The following is a 17,335-nucleotide window of genomic DNA, read 5'->3' as shown; positions in this document are numbered from 1 at the left end:
GTACGCTTGAGTATGCACTTCTGCAGGACTGTTTTTCTCACACGATCTACAGGGTAACGAGAGTCCTCGAGTTTGGGATCGTCGTTGGATAACTTCGTGCGGTGCCACGGTAAGCTTAGGGAGCCGGGTGCTGAACACCTGAAGGTACAGAAACTCCCATTGATATGTGTATGCGTGTTGTTGGAATTGCGTGTCTTACATCTAAAGGAAAGTCATCCGTAACCTGCCGAAGGACAGAACCTGGGACTCGAAGAGACATTTAACAGTAGTGAGTAAAAGAATTTTACATCTTTCTCGACTACTCGTCTGCGTTGGTAGCAGCAGACGAATCCGTTTCAAATATTAGCACGGCACAGCGGCAGCTTTTGGGACTGCATGCGGCAGTCTGCAGAGACGAATTGCTGAACACCATTAACATCCAGGGCCCAAGAAACACCATTTCAATAAGCTTTCCTTTTTTTAAGTACTTCCAGTGTGGTTTGGGGGGTTACCGGGGGTCCCTTTCAATCATCATTGGCCATGCGCCCGTAGCAGCTGAACTTGCCACAGGTCCTGCTATACAGCTTTCTCTACAACACGCCCAGGTCCGACTTGTAAGGGTGGTGTTTTTGCACTACCACTCTGTCCTTTCTTACTCCATGTATTCAAGAGCTGTTCGAACGTTGGGCTCAATGTAGTACCTGTCCCTACAATATCAGACCTCTCTGCATGGTGTGCTTGGGTTTGACCGAACGAAAATGGATTCTCCAACGCAGGATTCCCTGGCGGGCGACTTGGGTCCAGGTGAATCAAGTTCAGGTCGTGCAGGTCGTCAAGTTGCTATTCTTATAGTTGTGGGGACCTTGCAATTGTACAGACCACTCAAAGCTCCAGTCTCCATGCGGACTGCGGGGATGAAGGCCAGGCCACAGTACCTGAGTTTCATGCGTTTTTGCCTACAGAGTTCAAGAATGCCAAGTGCCTTAATTTATGCGAGCTTCAGCTCATTCTAGGGGATCAGCTCCGCCTTTCTGTCTCTCGTCCTGCAGAAGCGCACAAGTGAGTACCATTTCGGTGGAGCTCTTGTGTGTGAACGGAGCAACTACTTAGGCTTGCATAATCCAGCACTTCAACTACTCGACTTGGTTGCTGCAGATACTTCTGGATTGATGAGTTGAGCCGAATGCCAGCTGTCTGAGCCTCCGGCAGCAGTTGCGACAGTAGCTTGCAACGGCAGCAGTAGCATAGGGAGACGGTACTTCGGTTGTTCCCTTCAGTATATCTGCTGCTCGCAGAAGTGCTACCATTCCGGAATGAAATCATTTTGTTGGCGACAGCGGCAGCCGCAAGGCGGGGGATGGGAATAGCGCGTTCTATGGTCTGTGCTCATGTGGCTTCTGGGCTTATTTGCAGCTTAATCAAAGCATCCTACGAGTATTCTTCGCGCTTTGGGAAGATGACTGTCAGGACAGCCGTTGTGGAGATTCGCAAGTACGGCCGCAGTACAACTCCAGAAGCATCTATTGTTACTCCTGCTGCTGCACCGCGATTGTTACAGCTGCTGCTGCTTCTATTGCAAGTGGCAGCATGAATATGCATACTGCATCAAGTTTGGGTGTTGCCGATTTTTTGTGCTGAACCGCTGCTACTGCTGCTGGGCTTGCAGGCACCTTGAGCGGGAAGGGGACTTGCAGCAGTTTGAGCTAGCGCTGCTGGTCAACCTGCTGCCCCGCACCCCGGATGAAGCCAAGGCACACATTCCATCCCTTATCCGCCTGTCCCCTGCTCGTCTCTCACGGATTATTGACACCTTGGAAGTATTCAGGGTTCATGCGTCCTAAAGTAACGGCTGCTATGGCTGCTGCGTCACCGGAGGCTGCTGTAGCTGGTGCCGCTGTTCCTGCAGTAACTTGTGTGCATCGAGGACGTTTTTTACTTGCAGTAGCATCTGAAAAGATTGATAGCTAGTAACGAGCCAACTTCTTCAGGAACACCTCCTTGTGTACACTGCGTTTGAGGAAACGGATGCATGCGTTTGTGGCCCGGTAACAAACGCATGAAAACTGCCCCCACCCAGGGGCCCCCACCCCGGGTCGCAGATAAGTCGGGCAGTGCTTAGCGGTGTATTCACACCAGGCAGTGATGATCAGCGTAGTGGCAGCCTCTGGACATTCTTGTTCATTGCTTCCCATGTGCCCTAGCAGACGGGTGACACTTTTGAAGTTTTGAGTTGTCGCCTTCTCAAAGGACCCACGTCAAATCTACGGGAACTGCGAGGACTGCAGACTTTTGCAGAGAGGAAACGTTTGCATATACCTTTCACCTGTTTCTCCTGAGAAATGAATAGGGGATGAAGCATAGGGGCATCCACGCTGGGGATTTTTCTTCATGCACAAGAATACTTCATGGTAGATTCAGTGGACGGTTGAACACTTAAGTAACTGGCGAAACTCCATGTGTTCAAGAGAGAGCAGGCAGGTATTTTGCTTTCTTCCGGTCTTGTGCTGAGCGGAAGCATTTCCGAACGCTTGCACTCCGCTGTGCTGCGGAAATGCCACCGCAAAACAGCGATAAGTCCGCTTTACCTTACTTTGGTGGATCTACGCGGGGCATATATACACATTAGAAGCTAGCGTGTATTCACCCACAGGGTGTGCGTAGCCGCACATAACTAGGTTTCCGGATGACGTGTATGCATACACATCAACAAGTTGATGCGAGTTAGACACATGATGGAAGAGTGGCCAAGTAGACGAGAATATTTCGGTTGCGAGTGTATAGATGTGCACCCACATAAGTGCAAGCGTCGATTAAGAGAAGAGCAAGGAAAGTGTTCTTGATGGAAGTGGAGGCAAGGCAGTGATTACCCAACTGAGGGGAGATCTTACTGCTGGCGCTGAGACTCCTTCGAGCGAAGGAGCATCTGTCTCAGTTGGTAGTGCTTACGATCTGTCATTGAAAACAACCAACGGCACTCGTACAGCATACTGTTATGCTTCTCCTTATTGATCTTTCCGGCATTGTAGCGGCACAGGTGTAGGTGACAGCTCTAGGCAGCACCATTGACTTGAACAGTGTATTTTGACTGTTCGGGCCTGATTAGACCCTACTGGGCATGAAACGTTGACGCACCGTAAAATGTTTGGGAGCAAAGCTGATTGTCTGCACCGGACGAAGGAGAGTGTTCTGCAGCATTGAGGGCCTTAACCCTGGCAGTGGGGTGGATCGAACAGAGTATGGTGAGCCTCGCTAGCACTGATGAGGAGCAAGGCAACAAAGACAAAGGCTCAAAGTTTATTGACCAACCAAAAAAAGCAGCTATGCTTAAACAAAGGTTCTCTGACGGCTCTTTGTTGTTTTGGCACGTGGGTCACTTGGCCGTCGCAGGGGCTCTCGTCGGCGGCGGTGGACTACCAACAGTCCACCAACAAAAGAGTCCCCCATCCCCATTGATGGTTTTTTCCTGTTTACTTCTGCATTTGTTGTTTGTTCTGGTCCTCTTTGATGAATACCTCACCTGAGTCCCTCTGACATTTACGTAGCCGCCGAGTTGGTTGGGAGACCACGCCTGTCACCAACGCGGAGTCGTCGAGAAACCCGTCTTTGTCACCCTGGCAGTTGTCAAATTTGAACAGATTTTTTGAAAATAAACCGAAGGGCACTCTGTTGCAGGCTTTCACTCCTAGCCTGTGAGGTTTGTCCCTCCCCCTCACCACCTACCTTCGGATGAGAGAGGAGGACAAATGCGCCAATTCAGCTCCATAACAGTTGTTTCTGCGCCCATGAAGTGTTTTACGTGATGTTGGCTGGTGTAACTATGCACTATTCCATGCTGAGAGGGAAGCAGAGGAGTCGTACTGCCTCATATTTTCTCACCTGCACCGCGTTCAGCAACGGCGGTGCCTACAGCAATAAACACAGCTACTGCAACAGCCCTTCCTCGCCCCATCCTTAGAGAAGAATCCTGGATCAATCGGTTTTGCCATAACACCAAGATTTCCTACAGGGAAACCATCAATAGCTACCGCGGTAGCGGGTCGCACTCTTTACAGCAGCGAGCACTTCAGCACTAGCCTCAGCTGCAGCGATACCAATATAAGTCTCTAAGCAATATTCCGAAGACCCTCTGAAGTTGTGATGCCGGGACAATCTAGCTCAGTTGTTCTAGGTGCGGAAGTTGCTGCGGCCGGGACAGGACCTTCCGCATGGCCTCTTCCTGCAGCAACAGTGGCCGCAGCAGCGCCTGCTGCAGCAGCATCAGAACGACGGCCATTGAAATATCGTTGTCTTGGAGGCAGATGCATCCCTTTTCTTAGGTGGCACAAGTGAGTTGAGCAATGCTATGGTACTTGACAGGTCCAGGCTACCAACAACTGCCTGCAACTGCCTGTGGGTGCATATTGCGCTGCAGGGTCCAACGACCAAGCAAAATCCAGAAGCAACAGAAACAGTTGCAAGAGCTTCCCTATCAGCAGCAAGTTCTAGATAGTAGACCGCAGCAGCGAAAACCCCTTCGGCACCATGTCGAGCAACGCCTGCAGCTACAGTACCAACTACACCTTCAGCAGCAGAGGCCGGAGCAGCTACTTCAACACGGAGAACAAAACTCACACAAACAAACATGGAGAGGACAGCAACAACTTCACCAGCAGCAGGAGCGTCAAGAGAGGCGTTTGATGCTGCTACTGGGATCAGTGGACACCACCGGTCTATCGACACCGTGTACACGAGGGGGCAGCAGCACCAGAAGCAAAGCAGTCTGCCTCAAGGATTCAGGTATTTCTGTGGGCATCAACGTTTCCACACCCGCAACGCCAGGTTGCAGCAGCAGCCATAGCAGCGGCGACAGCAGTAGCAGCACTAGCAGCAACGACTGCAGCAGCGGCGGCAGCAGGGGCCGCCAGCAACCTTTTAGGTTCTCGTCGCCAGCATGCAGCACTTTAGGTCCCCATTCTCTGGATACCGGCACATCTCTAGAGTCCTCGATGAACTGTAGCGAAGCCAGCAGCAGGAGAGGTTCGCATAACTTGGTAAGTCGATCCTCGAGAGGATCCAGTGAAGCAGAAGCCGCTCCACTCCTCGGAAGGGGAACTTCAGCAGGCAGCCGTTGCAGCGCTGATGCAGCTCCAGCAACAAATGTCTCGATATCTGCACTCGTATCAGCATCAACAGCTGCAGCTACTGCTCCATGTGCTGCTGCTGGACTTGCTGCTGGCGCACACCGGCATACGAGCGGTGAAGGTACCAGTCTCGCCTCAAAAACAGCTACAGTGTTGCCCACTGTGGGATTATTAACTGGCGGAGCCACTCGACTACAGTTTATGGCAGCAGGGACGACGCCAGAAAATCCTGCAGTAGATGCAAACTCAGGAGCAGCAACACGACCAACCAGTATTGCTGGGCCTGCCGTTGACGCAACTGCCGAGTGGGGCGGCCCCGACCTACTTGATGCAACAGCATACAGAAAAGACTGGAACCGGCAACTGGGCTTACCGCAGCCGCAGAAGCAATCAGAGGAGCAACGGCAGCCAGCACTACAGGAGCAACACCGTTTAGCCCTGCGGGAACAACACCAGAGAGAGCACCTGCGAAGCACAGGAGGCCATTGCGTGACCGCTTCAGATTTAGGAACACCGTACCCTTCATGCCTGTCGTCAAGACCATCGCAAGCAACAGATGCTGCAGACGCGGCAGCTCCCCCCGTGGCAGCGATGGCAACAAGAGAAGCTGCTCCCGGTGCAACTCCTCCTTATCTTGCTAGCAAACGTTTGGAGCCCTCTGCACCGTGGAGACCAGCAAGCTCAATAGGTGAGCTGCATAGCGACCCCCAGCAGCATCGCACACAGCTGGAAGACTCTGAGATCCCAGCTTTGCCTCTGCTGGGTGGACGTTCCAGCCCAGCACCTATGGGGTGCAGCTCTTCCGTGCTTGCATCTGCTGCTGTTGTAAATGAAACCGACGACAAGTGCAGAAAACATCCCGGCAACACCTCTCCCGTATTGGGAGGTGGTCAGCCGAGGGCAGCAGCTGCCGCAGCTGCCGTTGAAGCCTCCCTTGTAGGCGGTACTGTTGCTCCGGGCAGTGGTGATCTTACCACTGTGGCAGCTGTTGCCAAAGAGATTAGCATTCAGCGTCCTGTGGAAACACGCCAGAAACTACTGGACCGTCACCAGAAACGGGACGAGCATGGGGGGCATCCCGAACGGCAACGAAAAGTGCAGTCGCCTCCGCTGCAGCAAGACAAGCAAGTTCAGCGAGATCGGCTGGGACACTGTTCAACGCCCTCTGTTGGGAAAGGTCCCCAAATATCTCAGCTGCCGCCAGACTGCCACGCAGACCGTTACGGAAGGTCCACCGCTGGTCCTTCTACCAGTGGTTCCGTTTCAGCTGGTGCTGCAATAGAACTGGCTGCAGAAGTGTTAGATGATTCAGCCGCAACTGCAAAAACGACTATTGGCCCTTCAGCTGAAGCCCTGGTATCCACCGTCACGCAGAAACTCAGTTCCCTGCTGGCAACAGGGCCTCCTGGGTGCTCCATGGGGGTACGCCGAAGGCAGCAACACCTTACACAGCAGCAGAACCAGCTTAGACAACAGGAAGCGGGCCAGCAGCATGGGCACCTACGTGTGCAGCAGCGTAGCATTCCGTTGTTTCCTAGCCCCAGTAATTCCCGCCTGCAGAAGCAGCTACGTCCTACTCGCGACCAGCATCTGCACCAGCAGGTGCTGCAGGAGCAGCGGCTAGAGCAACGTGCTTTCCAGCAGAAGTTGCTGAAACCACCCGCGGCTCATATGCCAGTAAAAACCAGCTGCACGCTGCAGCAGCTCCACGCACTAGAACTGTATCGGCAGCAGCAACGTCAACAGCACCAGTTGTTCCTCCAGAGGCTACTTGCGCCGACTCTCCCTGCTCCGCAAACTGAGCATTATGCCACAACAAGGTCAGAGTCGCCTACAGGGCTGCCACTGCGCATGTCATCGCCTAGCAAGAAATGTCAGATGCACCACCAACTGCTGCTGTTACACGAGCAACAGCAGCGTCAAATACCTCCGGAGAAGCAGCTCATCGAAATGCAGCGGACATTCTTTGGAGTTCGCCTTTCTGAAGAAGCGGAAGCGGCAGCTGCATACGCAGCAGGGGCTGCAGCTGCTGCAGCGGCTTCCCGCCCGCTTTGTGGCAACAACATCGTAGCACCTTTCGATCGTGTCCTCCCTCCGCATCAGTACCAACTTGTGAAGCAGCACCAGGCCATTTCAGAGGTTCACCAGCCAGAGTTCTGTCCGCTGCAGCAGTTGCAGCCGATTCGTGGCAACTCTGTAAAGGCTGTTGTTTCTGGGGGACCTGCACCCCCAAGTGAAGACATTTTGTCGCCATACGGGAGTCATGAGGAGCCTAACGCTCACACACCCCTCCCTGAAGGCCTTCCGAGGACCGTGAGTCCTGCATGTGCCTGTCCAAGTCCCCAGCCAGACGGGCCAGTGTCTGGTCGTCGGTCTCCAGCTGGGCAACAAGCCGCTGAGGCTTCTCGCCGGGCCCTGTTGCTGCGGAAGAACTCTCAAGCATCTTTGTTAAATATCAGCGGTGCAGCAAGCCACATCCCGGAACTGCACCGGCCGCAGCCCCCGCAGCAGCAAGCACTCTGGGAAACTGGAGGCACCTCTGCAGTTCCATTAGCAGCTGCAGCAGCAGCAATAACAGCCTCAGTATTAGGCCAAGGCAAATTGGAAGGCAGAGAATCGAGTCCAACGGACCTCGGCAGTAACAGCACGAACGTAACTTCGGATATGTCCTCAGCTAGCAGCGTGCACAGTGCCTTGACCCCACATCTGTTGCATCCCTCTCGCCAAACCCCCTTCCCATTGGAGCAACCTGGGGTAGATATAGAGCACCCATCAGGAGGGGCAGCAACAGTAGCAGAGAGACCTCCCACTCCTGTTCGGGCTGAGAGACTGAGAAAGCGGTTGGAAATGCTCCGGGATATGGGTCAGCTCAGCCGTGACACCTACCCAGCAGCAGAAGTGGTATCATTGATTAGTGGCGCGCGTGTGGAGAAAGATGGCCCATTCCCAGTATATGTGCTCGACAAAGACTGGTCCCTTGGCTGCAGCGCCCTCGATCCGGACTGGCCGCAAAAAATGCTGCAAAACACCAAGGAAGGAATAAAACTACACTCCGAAATCAACAGGCTTCTCGCTCTCGCTAAGGAGGTTGACCTTGCACAAGCGAAAAAGGGAGTTTAATCGAGGGAACGAGACACAAAATGCATTTGTTGCTCTTGCCGATGTCGCTTTTTCTGTGTCCTGGATGCTCCAATAGGAGGCGCTTACTACTCTTCTGTGCCTGCCTCCTGAAGATGCTCTTCTACCTGTGGAGACAAAACAGCCCGTAATCTCTATACATCCCGTGAAATTGTAGGGGCAACTCCGATTGCTCTACAGTCTTCAATTAACCAAAAACGTTGCTGCCCCCGAACTCCATTAGGTCGTTCACGAGGTCTTTATCGCAACCGCCCCCTTTGCTAAACCCTTTCTGTCCTTGAAGCAGTCGGATGTTCCGAATTGGCATATCTATCTTTAGTCGTAGGCGTCCACGCTCGCCTCACTTATGTGTTTTACTGCCGCTGTCTTGTGCTGTCTGCTTCTTTATCAATCCTTGCAGTGTGTAGACTCTGCCTCGGCTGCTGCTGTGGCTGTTACGAGGTACTACGCCAAGTGCTTAGGAATTGATTGTCGCACAGGACAGGGATTCCCGAGAGGCAACACTTCTTGTGAGATCTCTTAGCGCGCGTCCTGAGTGGACGTCCAACAACTGCAGGTTTGCTCTACTTGCGGCTCCCCACCTGTTTGCTGCACAAAAATTTGTACGTCTAACTCTGCAAACGAGAACGAACAAAAGGGAGGGGAGCCGCGGAACACGTGCAGATGTGGTTGTACGGCATTCGAGTGCCAAAAAAAATACACCTGGCAGAGGGGTCTATAGGGCAGTATGCTGGTAGTCTGTTAATTATTACCAATGGTCTTCAAGTTCGCAAAGAAAAGGCAAACCTTAACGAAGTAGGTAGGAGTTAGAGTACTAATTTGTCTCTCCGCGGGAGACAGAAAATGTCTACCTCGGCTCCTTCGAAGCCAGCTGGCACTGCCCTCACACAAAGAGCAGCCTCTATTCCCTCTTTTTTGGGGTGCTTCCTGTCCCTGATTGTCGTGGGTGATATCTGCAGTCAGCAGTGCCTGCTCAGGTTCCGACGGATTTGACTGTCTGTCCCCTTTCTCACACGTTCGCTGTGCAAAGACGCAAGCTGAGGGCATCCTGTCTCGGTAGTAGAGACATTTGTTTCTGGGTCACATGTAAGAACTCTAAGATGTTCTTTGAGGGGCGGCTCTAGAAGCCCCCTTTGGGGACCCCGTTGTGGTAGTCCTGCGCGAACCTCCACTCCGTTGAATGCAGGTCCTCATCTCTTGCACATCCACCGCCTTCACCTTCTCCTCTGATGGGCCCTCCTGCTGCAGTGAACTCTTCCTAGGTGCCATATTTTGAGTCGCACTCTCAGTAGCGTCCAATGTTTTACTGCCCCCTTGTGGCGCCTTATGAGATGAGTTTGGAAGGCGCCGCACGAAAAATATTATCAACTCGAAAATAAATACAAGACAAGCAGCACCCACGACGGCAGTGATACTGTCGCTGTATGTGGGAAGGCCATTTCCATCGGGGAACTCCGCTTCCTGTGAAACACCGAAAGCATGCGAAAAGACACACTTAGTTGCAGGAAGACAATTTGCCAGGTGAACTGCTCTATATTTCCGGTGCAAGCCAAAAAAGCAGAGCACAGACTGTAGGGCTAGAGAGCTGAGTTGTGGGGCACGGTGAGCGATTTAGGGCATTAGGGTTCTGCTGACCGCAAGACGCCGGATTGCTTGGTCTACAATCTGCACAGTTTGCATGGAAAACCTCTCGGGGGTGTCGCCGGGTTTGAGGAGGTTCTCGGCCTCCTTTGAAGATAAAAGTAGGACAGAGAGAGGGTCTGGCAGAGACATGGCGTTGTTGTAGCAGCCAGCCCACAATTGGTGTAGCACAGACACAAGCACGTCGTCTTCCCTCATGCCCTAAAGGATCACACAGACAAAAGGGTTGTCCGCATTCCCTGCTTTCACTATTTTTTGCCTCGACAGCTGGCAACCCAGGAAATTTATTCCATGCAACTGAAGAATATCTAGAAGTACACCAGATGCTCGCTCGAAAAAGTTCCTCTGGCATCCCATGAAAATGTCGGGAACGGGGTCTTCGAATTCACCCACTAGGCTCCAAAGGTGCTCACATGCTGCGGAGACTTCTCCCTAGCCAGCTGCTGGTAGGTTTGGTGCTTCTCATGCATGTAGTCATGCGCAAGAGAGAGACAGTAGAAGGCGACGACTTCCCGCTTGGTTGAGGAGAGAGCAAGCTCTTTCCTGCGGGGCCGGCGATTAAAACACAAAACACTCCGTTGGATAGTGATTCTAGGCAATGATTTTGCCGAAATTGAGCGTACGAGTGTACAATCAATACAGCCGATGCAGATGCCCCTGTATCTGCAAGTCTAGGGTGGCGCGTGTTCGCAGACAACAAGAATTTATGGTACATAATAAATATTGAACCGCCGTATGGATGCAGGCAGTTCAACACAGATGTCTACTCCTAAAATGGATATTCGATGGATGCCGATAAAAATAAACGTTTTCATTTAGTGAAGGGAATAGTCGAAACGAATGCTTCCACAACTCAGCCGTCTACTCGCAAACTGAACGGTGCACAGAGTGAAAACGACTAGACCGTGGTGTTCGGGGTCTGTTGAGCTCCTCCTATAGCATAAAAATTGAATATTCGTAGCGACGAATAACTCACTGCGTTCTTTCTGTCTCTTTCTCAGGGTCGGGAAGGTCACCTCCTGGGTAGAGGCCGAAGACTGCCTTGTCGAGGCGGGTTTCCTCCACCCAGAGCAAGGTTGGCTCGTTTCGGGACTTTACACCATCCATTTTTGGTTCCCAGAAACTAGAAAAGGCCACGTTGCTGTCTACAAACCAATCTTTGCGCAGATAAGCATCTGTTCAGTTCTGCGCATACCAATGGTGACCGCGCCGATAGCTGCGTGGAGTTGCCCAGCAGAGAAACGTGGTCTGTGAAGATGAGAATATGCAGGCCCAAAGTCAACAGCTGGAAAGTGAAGTTGGTAACTTGGTGTAAGCGGCTACCCTCTGGTTTTGTAACGAAACGAGCAACAACGGGTACTGCAGTTGCGGCAGAAGCCCGTCGGCTGCTGCGCCCTCGACGGTATAACATGCGCTATCCCCAACGCTGATATCCTGTATTTTCCTCCACATTGGTGATAAAAATGGCACAAAAGAAACAGTTTGAATGACACACTATGGGAGAGCAACGATTCAACCCTTCAACTTGACCGGCATTTGCTGTATATCCTGGTGATATCCCAGCCTGTTGCTGCACGGGACGATAGCGGCGCCGAGTGCTAGACTATTAATATTAGAAGGTCAAAATTAAAACTAGAATTAAGCTGAATTCTATTTCAAAATGGTTCCAAAAAGGCTCTCGCTCCCTCATGTATTTTAGCTGGGCGGACCTCAAAACGACCAATTCGCGAAGGAGCGCATCACCCCACACTTCCTAGTGGGATATCCAGTGTACCATACTAGGTAGGGAGTAGGGGAATGCAAACGTCCACTTACCTATGCTTGTCTTCTGCTTTATGTTCTTTTTTGCACAAGTGGGGTGGCTCACCGTCTCAGGCGACCCCAGGGCACTGCAGCTGTCTGTCGAATAGCATTTTGCACGCAGTTCTTCAGTCGTCTGTCCACGGTGACCCCTGCATAAGAATGCTACTGCCATTTTGTAGGTCATAGAGTGAGGTAAGTAGGTGTTCCGTCCTGAAGGGTTCCAAGCAGGCTTGTACATCGGCCTCGTCAGCGCCCGCTGACTGGTGTGCCGGCGTTAGTCGAAACGTTTAACGTGGACAAGGCAACAAAACAACCCAATATTTTGATATGCTGTTGGCTTGAAGTACACATACTTGCTGCTTCGGCTGGAATGTGCTGAAGTGAGTACATAAGTGTGCCAGGGCCCCTGGAAGACATACTTGAAATCATGGAAGGCATTGGGCACACTGCGCGGTGAAGGCCTGCTAAGTCTGCAACTGAAAGTTCTAAAGAAGGTAATTTGACACTCTAACCGCATGCCAAGGACATAAATGCAGCCTCCATGTATGGGGAGAATTTCGCGGGAAGAGTACATGTGGAGTCAGTTGGTGGAAATGAAAGCAAGGGAAGGCCGTTGACTGGAAAAATGGAAAACATAAGGAGATCATATCTAGCGAAGTATTTTCTCTCAAAGGGCGTGGTTGCTTCTAATTCTTGGCACGGACTGCAGCAGACTTCACTTGTTCTCAGACGATGCCAGCCCTGCAGTTTCCACTCTACCATACCAGTTAGGGAGCACTGGAATATAAGCGTTCGCTTACGGGTGCTTGTTCAGTTATGTTCTTGTGTGCACCAGCGGAGTGGCTCTGAAGCAATACAAAATCCTTTTAAGAGATCGCCTACATCTTGCCTGGCTTCTACGGTGGTTTCACAATGAGTGTATTTCGGAACTAGTGAAATTATGGGTATCGACTACAATGATAAGAGAACGTATCTTCAAAAAGTAATGTTGAGTGAACCGGAAAATTCAGCACAGGTCGTTCGGTTAGTATGGAAAACCCATAAAAAAAAAACAGGAACTGTCACTACGAGGAATATGCGGCGTTTGCAAAGGACGTCCCGTTCAAAGGTTGCTACCATCCCACTCACAGTAAGAGGTAAGCGCTCAGCAAAACTTGGGGGCGCTGAAAATTAGTTGGTCAAAGGTATTAGGAAGTTACAAGGGGACTGGGAAAATAATTGAGTGGATGTGCAACTCAAGAATTTTGGCCTATTACCGGGCAAGTTATCCAATGACAGCAATTGAACTTCAAGTATGTAAGCGTAAACAGGCACAGAGTGGAAAAGGGGATTTGACGGGATCATCGCCCTCACTAGAGGACTACTGCTGGTAACTATGAATACTTGAGAGGAAAGTTGTTCAACATGAAGTGACCTGCCTCCCCAGTCTCCAGGCGTCGGGTGCGCCAAGGCTTAAGCGCCTGGGGGTAAGGGAGAGGAGGCAGCCTATGACTTCAATGCGAATTTCTGCACTTCAAGGTTTAAGACAGCGCTGCATACAAACACAAACAGGTTTTCTTGGCTCCATGCATGAACGCTGGAGAGTATTGTTGAGGACTGTTATTTGCCTACTGCTTGTCTACTAGAGCCTAGTACGGGCTCACCGGCCAGCTCCAGACAGACTTAAAAGATTACCCCGATTAGGGTACACTGCAAAGGACAAAAGCTGGTTTGGAGTGATATGACATACTCGATGGTGGGCCCTCTTAAGCTGATACATTCGTGGAGGGAAGAAACATCAGAAGGCCATTGACATGGAACAAGTATACAAACGTGCAGATCCACTTTACCAACTGCGCACAAAGAGGAATCACGGCAACTCACTGGATGCGGTGACGCAACAACTGATGTTTGGGGGTATGCACTGTAAAAATATGTGATGCCCTTTTACGGATTGCTGGCGTATGCAGGACCTCTGCGCGGATCTAAAGCTGGAGGTAGACGATGAAGAGGAATCACGGCAACTCATGAGACTGCTCGAACCAAGGGAAATTTACTACCTCCTCCCTTGTTATGTGAAGCAGATCAAGTAAGCATTTGACGCACGGGGGAGTATAGATACCACTGGTTTTTTGCTTCACACGCGACCGTGTGTGTCCCTGTCTGCCCTAAAATATGTGTGTGTGTGTGTGTGTGTGTGTGTGTGTGTGTGTGTGTGTGTGTGTGTGTGTGTGTGTGTGTGTATGTATGTGTGCGTATGTGTGTGCGCCTGGGGAGATCGTCTTGTGCCGTTATGCGGGGAGTGAACCATGGTCCTGTACGCAAGCCCAAAAGAAGGATTAAGTTTACCATTTCGAAACAAGGTTTCCGCTTCTACAGATGAAATTAGTCTCCGTATAATAATTTCGCCGATACAAGGACAATTTTTCCTTTTGGCAAGCACCGATTCAAAGTGGCTCCAGCAGGGCTCGTCTTGCTCTGCTTGGCGGTGCATCGCCCCACGGACACTAGCGGCCGCCAGCGTAGGTGTGCAGACCGCCACGGGCGTTCCTTTCCAACGAACTCCATCTCCGAAATATTCAGTGGTTTTAACGGAGTGAAACATGCAACTGACCACTCTTTCAGGCAGACTGCTCGATTTCACGCTGTCTCGCAAAACCCGAACGGCGGGCTGTTTGCCAAAATGGTGTTACTGCATGTAAAAACGGCGGATGAACAGCATCAATTTTTGTTCAACACTAAAACAAGCGAAATAGTCAAAGATGTTATTTCAGAGGTCACCGCGCTGCACCTTAAGCGCATGAAGGCGCTGAAGGTGGCAGACGCCGCAGAGGCGCTGGCAACTTATGGGCCCTTGAGACCAGAAGAAACCAGGGGATTGACAGAGGAAGTTAGTATCACCTGTCTGCTCACTTGCGAGGGTAGAAACATTAATGGGTCTCTTTGTAGAGGCAATAGCTAGAGAATTTGCCCACCTGTTGGGATTAACCGTGAGGGGCAAAGGATTGGGGTTTATCCGTAGGACTCGAGGGTTTTTGCGGCCTCAGGTGGCCAAGTTGTCCAACCTAAACGTGTATCCCGATGGTCCGCCAACAAATCCCGACCCACACTTTTATAGGACGGGATTGCCACCTCCAAAAGAGGTGGCCGACATCATCCTTCGCACGTGTGCGGAGGCCAAAGAAGCGCTTTCGCACAAGAAGGTGTAGCATCAGCGCCACTTCAGAGTGGTAGTAGTAGAACCTGCAGGGGACGGGTGGCCTGAGAGGAAAGATCACTCACACGTATTGGCAGGCACTCCTCCCAGGCACTTTTACAGAGGAATGCTGTAGGATACACTGGTGCATTTCTAGATACACGATGCTCAAAAGTGCATAGCAGCCAAAAGCATGACCATGCAAGGGCACATTCTAGAGGAATTAAACAGAGAGCTATACACAAGCCTTTTAGATATTGAGCATCGGCTCACATGTAGTGTTCTACAGCATTTTTTGGGACTACATATGTCTTGAAGGCAAAAGAGAACATAGAACGGTGCCGACTATTTGTTTGCCAGTATGCCCCGTGGGGACTTGTCGTTCCCTTGTGTACTGGGGACCTTCAAATACAAAGGCTCGTGGTTCTCGCCCCTTTTTCGCGGTCTCTGTACAGGTTGAGCGGCGTGAAGCACTGCGACTGGAGGCAGTGCAGGAGACACTTAATGTTTTGCAGGGAGCACTGCAAATTGCCTACCCTGCAAACCATGGCCTGCCAAGTTGGGAGCCAGTTCGCCTTATCCTGGAAGACAAGGAAACCACAGGAAGCCAAGAAATTTCAGAGGTATCCATGTGGACAAACGCGCCAAGACGTCCCAACGCGCCGCCTGCGGAGTCTTTGGTGCACCTGCTGCTGCTGCCGTTGCTATTGACTTCTGTTGAATTACAAGAAATGAGCACTGGAAGTGAACTGAATTTCGCTCGGGATGTTTATTTTGGGCGCAGTCGATGTCAAACCTGCCCCCTTGCCTCTTTGCTGAGCGCTCTGTGGAGCTGTCGCCGTCGTTTTTCAACTCATGTTGCAGCTTCTGCCTTCATGGGGGTTCCTGCTTCCGGTGTTCCTGTTGTTGCAGAACATTACCCTAGAGAATGCCTGCCTGTGGTGGACAGGCAAGCAGCTGCAACAGACGGAGGCCCTCAGCAAGTATTTAGGGACAAACGAGAAGACAAAGACTGTTGTGCGGCTGCAGCCAAAGAATGCTGGTAGGATGCCTGAAAACTCTTATCAGAGCCTGAAGAAGAACCTCTAAATTTTAAACCAAAGATAAGCGCAGCATTGGGGTTTGTCCTTCGGAATCCTCGTGTCTGACATATTATTTTCTACAGCGTCAATACCAAGAGAAATCCTAGCCCATTTTCGCCTGCTTTTCTTCTCCGGCATTGACGGTTCTGTACCTGCAATGGCATGCGCTGCGGTTGCTTCCACTGATGTAGGACCCCCTATTCGCGAGCCTCGGATGGATGCGGAGACTCATAAAGCTGTTCTGGCGTACTGCCATAAGAAGAGGCAAGAAGACAAAGTCCGTCAATATCCTCAGAATATGCCTTTTTACCCATTAGCGTTTCCTGAACTGATCCTTGTTATTATTTGGGCGTCCCCATGATACCTTGCTAGGGCCTTCCCACTGCGGAAGTCTGTGGCCCGCCTGCATCTATGTACGTCGCTTGCCTTATGTTTGTTTCGAATGGCATACACGTAGCCCGAGGTGGATGATGCTTCTTGGCTTTTAGAGGACAGATACACTTCAGTGATATTCAATCCGCACCTGCTCCCCCTTGCCCCCTCTCTATGCCTACAGTTTTCCCATGTGTCTGTGGAAGACTATTACTGCGTTTGACTCAACCTTCTGTCTTTTCCCCTGTACTACCTGCGCTTTGTATGCATGTCGCTGTGGCGCCTGCTCGGACAGTGGTTGTTTTTCCATGCCTTCTAATTCGACTGTAATGATTCCGTGCATTGTACGCCTCCCCCTCTGCCAGCTCTCTGTTTTTTGCCATTGTTTGTAGGCTTTCGCTGAGGATGACGACGACTCATATTTATTTTCACCGTGGGCCAACCCGCGCGCTCTGAAGGAAAGTCTCGTTGGCATCAACGGCCCCATAAGGTGGAAGGCATAGACAAACTATGAGAACGACAACATAACGGATGACCAGAAAAACTAGCGAACCAAGTGTCCAATGAATACGTCATCCAAATGTCTAAGAAATCGCGCAAATGAGGCACAGAAAAAACCCAACCGGGAGAAGCGCAGCAAAGCAGAGGGCCAAGCAGAAGGTGTAGGAAAAGCATTTAAAGAAAAAATGTCCCTCGAGCTAACCACTCCACCAGTAACAGATCACTAATGCAGCATTTTCCTGCATCAGCAGCAACTGCTGCAATAGTGCTCTCCGCTTTGCTTTAGTCGTTTGCTGCTGCATGGTTCAGAGACCAGGCATTAGCAGCCGTAGCAACATATCCTGACCGCAACATTTTCTGGACTACACACCTAATGGAATGTTTCGTCCTGCTGTTGCAGCAGCAAAATAGTCTGCTGCAGTGGCTGGAGCAAGTCCTCCTCTGCAGAAGCTGCCCTGAACCTCTTCCCTGCAGCGGCAGCAGAGTTCTCCTTTGCAGGAAGGGCAGCAGGGATCGTCACTCCT

The 17,335-nt window shown here is 51.3% G+C and overlaps 4 protein-coding genes across 4 annotated transcripts; 3 read left to right on the top strand and 1 right to left on the bottom strand.

The window, feature by feature from the left end:
- Positions 1 to 737: 737 nt before the first annotated feature.
- Positions 738 to 1,820, top strand: EMWEY_00000460 (DNA-directed RNA polymerase II, putative; the record flags this gene model as incomplete). The annotated part of the gene is made up of 4 exons (XM_013481244.1): positions 738 to 783; positions 942 to 1,038; positions 1,393 to 1,470; positions 1,646 to 1,820. The coding sequence occupies 4 exons, from the start codon at positions 738 to 740 to the stop codon at positions 1,818 to 1,820; spliced, it is 396 nt and encodes a 131-aa protein (XP_013336698.1).
- Positions 1,821 to 5,300: 3,480 nt separating this feature from the next.
- Positions 5,301 to 8,219, top strand: EMWEY_00000450 (hypothetical protein, conserved; the record flags this gene model as incomplete). The annotated part of the gene is made up of 1 exon (XM_013481243.1): positions 5,301 to 8,219. One exon carries the CDS (start codon positions 5,301 to 5,303, stop codon positions 8,217 to 8,219), a length of 2,919 nt encoding a protein of 972 aa, XP_013336697.1.
- A 1,113-nt stretch (positions 8,220 to 9,332) lies between these two features.
- EMWEY_00000440 (hypothetical protein, conserved) lies at positions 9,333 to 10,985 on the bottom strand (the record flags this gene model as incomplete). The annotated part of the gene is made up of 4 exons (XM_013481242.1): positions 9,333 to 9,698; positions 9,873 to 10,079; positions 10,292 to 10,421; positions 10,855 to 10,985. 4 exons carry the CDS (start codon positions 10,983 to 10,985, stop codon positions 9,333 to 9,335), a joined length of 834 nt encoding a protein of 277 aa, XP_013336696.1.
- Positions 10,986 to 14,343: 3,358 nt separating this feature from the next.
- On the top strand, positions 14,344 to 16,299 carry EMWEY_00000430 (hypothetical protein, conserved; the record flags this gene model as incomplete). The annotated part of the gene is made up of 5 exons (XM_013481241.1): positions 14,344 to 14,550; positions 14,708 to 14,863; positions 15,312 to 15,479; positions 15,769 to 15,898; positions 16,022 to 16,299. The coding sequence occupies 5 exons, from the start codon at positions 14,344 to 14,346 to the stop codon at positions 16,297 to 16,299; spliced, it is 939 nt and encodes a 312-aa protein (XP_013336695.1).
- Positions 16,300 to 17,335: the final 1,036 nt, after the last annotated feature.

Source organism: Eimeria maxima, genomic scaffold (genome assembly GCF_000499605.1).
Source record: "Eimeria maxima Weybridge genomic scaffold, Emw_scaff3, whole genome shotgun sequence".
Classification (NCBI taxonomy): domain Eukaryota; phylum Apicomplexa; class Conoidasida; order Eucoccidiorida; family Eimeriidae; genus Eimeria; species Eimeria maxima.
Note: the sequence above shows the minus strand (reverse complement) of the source record. Positions and strands in the feature narration are given on the sequence as shown.